Here is a 5,675-nt window from a genome sequence, read left to right on the forward strand (position 1 = left end):
AGCCATCACGATCAACCCAGCCAGCAAAGAAGTCTCGCCTAGGAGACGTACCTCCCACACAGCCACCAGCATCAACCTGGGACAATCACACCTACCTCCCTCCAACACAGCCACCAGCAGCCCATGCACCATCACCTACACAGCAGCCAGACCCCCTGTCCTGGAAGACAGACAAAGACCATGACACTGCTCCCCCTGTCTTTACATTTATAATGAATAGTTGGTTGAAAAAGTTCTGATATTGTAAATATTGAGATTTTACAGTTTCTTATGTTAACATAAATTGTTGGTTGAAAAAAAAGTTCTAATGCTCAATTTGTATTTGTACACATCACATGAACCTTAGTATGGAATATGAAGTCATGAATCAGTCCTGATGTAACTTTTCTGTGGTGAAAGCAGAGGAATGGAACTATTTTACACATGAATAACATGTCATTTCATCTATATAGGCCTATAGTGTAATTCATATAATTATTTCACTACTTTTGTAAACCAAATCTAAAACGCCCCAAAAAATAGATGAGATGAGTAAATAAGAGTTTTCACAAGAGTTTTGAGGTTTTCCAAAAATCGGATTTCTCATTTTCAGCTATCTCATAAGACAGTGCTCTAAGGTGAGTGACTTGCATCTCTAGCAAGACCAGAGAGTGTCCTGAATATTTTGATAAGTAACATATGGGGTGCCATGTTATAAGAAGTACATTTAAAAGGTGATTTAAGGAGACGTCTACATATCGAGAAAATATCCTTATACTCCAAAGGGTTAAGGAAAAGGGTAAGGCAATTGTATTTTATATATATATATATATTTTATATTGTTTGATTTATTGATTATATTCAAAGGAAAATTAATACTTGGTCCCCTGAATCTGGAATAATATAGAATTTACATGTCAGGAACAGATTGCAGATTGCTTTGGTCTGGCTTTACTCTTCACTGATTGGTTACGGACACTTTAAACTTAGTGGCTATGGAAATCAGAAGGAGGGGCTCATTATCATATTAAAAAGCGCGTATATTCGCGCGAACGTTTCTAGACACGCGAAAAACGCGCGTTTTAAATGGGCAAATGGTGGCACTTTAGGCTTTCGATACAGAGGTGGGGAGAGGCGGGGCTATTGCCTCATCATTATCAGAAAATGATCGTATAGGGTTTACACACGGAGCCGTTGGACCCCCCAGAGCGTTGCGTATGCCGTGCTATCCACCTTGGGACCCGTTATCGTTTCCGCAGTTGTTTACTGTCATATTCGGTCGTCCTAGTGTGGCCGAATGGTCTACTCTTGACTCTATATGACACTAAACAGTAACGCAAACGACCGTTTTCGTCCTCGTGGGGCCGGGGCCTGAGTCAGGTCCCTGGTGGAGATTGACATATAAAACGTTTACATTAATATTGGTGCTGTTAAGAGGTATTTCAGGCTTAGGTTGTTTCTCCAATGTATTTATTCTTTGCACGTAATTTGTTTTGATGATCACATTCAATTCAATCACATTCTGGTCAATAATGTTGTGGGCTAAAAACGATGAACATTTAGCCTAGTTGTATTTATCTCTTATACCTAGGAAAATTAAGATTTACATAATGAAGGGTAACTTGTTTTTATTTGTGCATACGATAATACATATTTGACCTAATGTGAATGGTGTTAACATGGGGTCAATGTGGATCGAAAAGATGGGCTAAACCTGTGGGAGAGCTAAAGTGATTATAGTGGGGCCACCAGGGTGTGTAGATCATTAATGGGAAAACGTTTTTTTAGTGGTGGAGTTTGAGCTGAGATAAGTAACATTGAATGTTTTGTTGTTTTAAATATGACTAAAAACATGCTTATGAACATTGTGTTTTATATTATGCTCTTTGAATTTGCATGTGATAGAGCAGCAATGGGCGATGTTTCTAGGTGGAGCTCAGAGGAGGCCGCATGTCTGTGGTGAGGCTGAAGATCCCTGTTGTGTCTCAGGTTATCTGTCAGATCAGCGCTACCTTGGAGCTACGGTGGGCCGCGTGGCCAACAGGATCGCACGGGGGCACTTTGTGGTGGAGGGGAAAGAGTACCGACTCGATATCAATAATGGACCCAATGCACTGCATGGAGGGCTGCGAGGCTTCAATAAGGTAAGACAGGAAGTGGATAAGCATCCGTGCAGACAGGGGATTTCTTGATATACTCACCTGTTTTTGCTGTACTGTAATGCGACATGCTATTATTGAGAACACTGCTCACTAAATGTTGCTTTCTAACTGTGAAATGAGCGTCACAGACATTCTGCTGGGTCTCATCTATTATCAGGATAAATGTTCATTAATCCATGTGGAACAAATGTGCTCCCTATAACTTCAGACTGAGCCATATAATCATTGATTCATTTGTATTAGTCAGCTATGCTTACAGCGCTGTTAGGCTGTAATTATACCTCCGGGGATTCGGTGCACATCAAAGGTGCCAAGCTGCACACCAGACAGAAGAAGACAGTGTCCCCATCAGCATCTGAGAGCACACATGAGGGGGGGTCCATGCAGCTGCTGGGGCTACTTTGGCTTTATCAGGGAAACAGAGGAACACACAATGTTCTGTGAGTGTGTTGAGTGTGTACATTCTTATGCCTCATATTACTACAAAACTAAATGACTGAACTAAAGGTACACGTACATCCACTTCAGTGAAAGTTGAGTTAAACACAGGTTAGTGTTGTATTCAATTTTACAGGACCAGTGTTTGTATCCCTTGATCCGGCTGTAGCTTGCAAATCAGCCTCTGCAGTCAACATGTCCAAGTGTACTTAGGCATGACACTGAACCCCAAATGGTTCCTGTAGGCATGTCTACGGTATTGAGTGTATGTATGTAAGGTGCTTTGGATTGAGCCATGTAATAATAATAACTTCCCTTCATAATGCTGTATGTGTCTGAAAACAATTTCATAACATTCATCTGCTACTTAGTAATTATCTATCTATTATCTAATATATAATTCCAATAACTTGTATATAGACTCGTATTGAACTATTCCAGTTTTGTTTTACTTTTAATATAATATACTTTAATATTGTCTGCTTATCTGTATTATTGTGTTGCATTGTTGGAGAAGCCTGTGACCTAAGATTTTCAACGACATAATTACTCTGTAGCTATGTTAGTTTGACAATAAAGAACCTTGAACCTTGAACATATCTCTTCAGGCGATCTGGCTGGCTACAGCAGTGGAAGGCGGAGTACAGCTGAGTCTTACCAGTCCAGATGGGGACCAAGGTTATCCTGGAGAGGTGCAGGTCTCTGTCTCCTACACACTGCAGGTAAGCACATCTGATCCCTCCTCCCCCCCCCCTGCATCCCCAACACTTCTCTATTTTTCAACACAGTGTGCAAACAACTTGGGATGAACAGGATGTGGAGGAATAATAGTATTTGTTTATAAAAGTAGGAGGAAGACCTTTCATTTCCTCAATACATTTAGCTTAAACATAGCAGAAACCATCTTAAATTTGTATTTAGTTCCACTAATTAAAAAAGAAAACTTGTTAGACTTTATATTTAAAAAATATGTTTTAACCCACAGATGAAATTGGTTTTAATTGTGGACCAGTGTTTTGCAGAGGCAAGCTGAGTAAGGTTTGTGTTGTGTGTTCAGGGGGAAACTCTAACTGCTGAATACCAAGCCCGCTCTACAAAGACCACCCCCATCAACCTCACCAACCACTCATACTTCAACCTGGCGGGACAGGTGAGACGCATGATCAGCTGAATGTCATCCCACATACACTATCAGTCATCATAATTCTGAGAGAGCAGGAACTTTGATGGCAAACACTGATGGTTTATTTGGAGCTTCGGCCGGAGAATTCACAAGTGCCAAGAGTTGACCACACGGTAGATGCCAAACGATTCTGAAGATCTCTACCCCAGACCTATGTATTTAGCTAGTTCTGAGAGAAGAATCAACATTGTGCATAACAAGATAGAATCATAACACCTCTATCAGCTGACGCTAGCAGGCAGGAATAGGGAGACAAAACACTGAGAGGGCAGCTGTGCTCAGCGAGGGCAATACAGACTGATAAACTGGGTCAAAGTTAAAGGCCTTGGAAAAATATTTCCCCTACATGTTAGAATGAGGAAAGTGAAGCTAGAGGAAGGCAGCAGTAAAGGAGGTAGGCTGGGAGAGATGAAGTCAGTAGGTGGTTCAGATCCAGATCTGCTGAGAAAGAGAAACCTGAGAACAAACAACACACAAGGTCATATGTTGACACACACACAGGAACTACATTAACTGTCGTGGCTTCCTTCCTTGTTTTTCCATCAAGCCACTAGACGCCTTAAACAGACAGTTCTAACTTGTTTCTTTCCTTAAATTAGGTAACTCACAGTGTGAAGTGTTGCTTGGCCTCCGATGGTTTAGAAGATGTTGCGTGATATTGATGTGTTTGCTCAAAATAAAATAACAAACTTTTGCACATGCAACCAAGAAAAATAGGCCTTTACAATATTCAAAAGAAATAGGCAAAACTCAAATAAAACAAACAACTTAGGTATTCTTTCTTTCGTGATAATGCTTATAACTTCACAACTTAAATTGTACTTGTACGGTTTGTATGTATGTGTACGGTACGAGTACGAGTACGTTACGGTTAAAAACTGTTCCTCAACGGCGTCTCTCAACAGGTTGCCCATCACTGTGGCGTTAGCACAGGCGCCGTGGGAATTGTAGTCCTTTATAGTGCGTTGACTACAGACTTCACAATTAGGTGGCCTTTCTTATCAAATCAGAATACTGGCTCTAACATTAACATTTGACCTTCAAAGAGAAGTCAACTACACTTTTACATATTCAAGTAAGAACTCCTCTATCCAAACTATTCTTGATATATTATAACATTCAACTTTTTTATAACTTCATGAATCCCTGCCAAAGAGGGTCAGCACTTAGTTCAAACCCAAACCAAGGAATTAATCAAAATACTTAATTATTCCCAGACAGGAATTAGGTATTGTGACACTTGCACCATATTAGAAAAAAACAAATTAAATATGTATCTACAGATGTAGCGATCCATTTCAGACAGTTTGAAACGCGAGGGCCGTGATTGGTACGTGATCTGCCCTCGCTCAAGGGAAAACCTCCAGCTTGACTTGAGACCGCCCCCATGATAGATAAATGTAATTATAATGAAGCCAGCTGCAATGGATCATTGATCCACCAGGGGGTGCAGTGGGGTTCCACACTGGAGCTCATGTGAAATAAAGTCAGATACAGTACGCTGGATGTACAGCATAGACGTCGGAACTAGGGGTGCGGGGGGTGCGGCAGCACCCCCTCCCGTCAGCCTCAGGAATCACAGGATTAGCCTACGTTAAAAAAATAAAAATAAAGATTCTGAATTTAAACTCAATTTGTCTGACTTACATGTATTTCTTAATACAGATCTTTTGATGTGATATGCACCCTGCCTGGCTCAATACAGCAGCCTGGCTGGCATGGCATAGCTGTTGCTATGCAGACTGCATCTGACAGCTCACTGTGACGTTGGCCTATGTGTAAAAAAAAAAAAAAAAAGGTAGCGGGAATTTTTTTTATGTTTGCTGTGTTCGCGGCTCTCATTTGTTTTTAGCATATGCATAGGCTACATGATTTGAGTTCAACTACGCCAGCTAGAACTAGCCTATGTCTCA

General features: G+C 40.8%; 1 protein-coding gene across 1 annotated transcript; it reads left to right on the forward strand.

Annotated features, from left to right (window-relative positions):
* The first annotated feature begins 1,894 nt into the window (after positions 1–1,894).
* Positions 1,895–3,750, forward strand: LOC104946742 (aldose 1-epimerase). Its single transcript, XM_010772626.1, has 3 exons — positions 1,895–2,123; positions 3,188–3,301; positions 3,637–3,750. The coding sequence occupies exons 1-3, from the start codon at positions 1,899–1,901 to the stop codon at positions 3,748–3,750; spliced, it is 453 nt and encodes a 150-aa protein (XP_010770928.1). The 5' UTR covers positions 1,895–1,898.
* Positions 3,751–5,675: the final 1,925 nt, after the last annotated feature.

Source organism: Notothenia coriiceps, unplaced genomic scaffold (genome assembly GCF_000735185.1).
Source record: "Notothenia coriiceps isolate Sejong01 unplaced genomic scaffold, NC01 NC01_scaffold00011513, whole genome shotgun sequence".
NCBI lineage: Eukaryota > Metazoa > Chordata > Actinopteri > Perciformes > Nototheniidae > Notothenia > Notothenia coriiceps.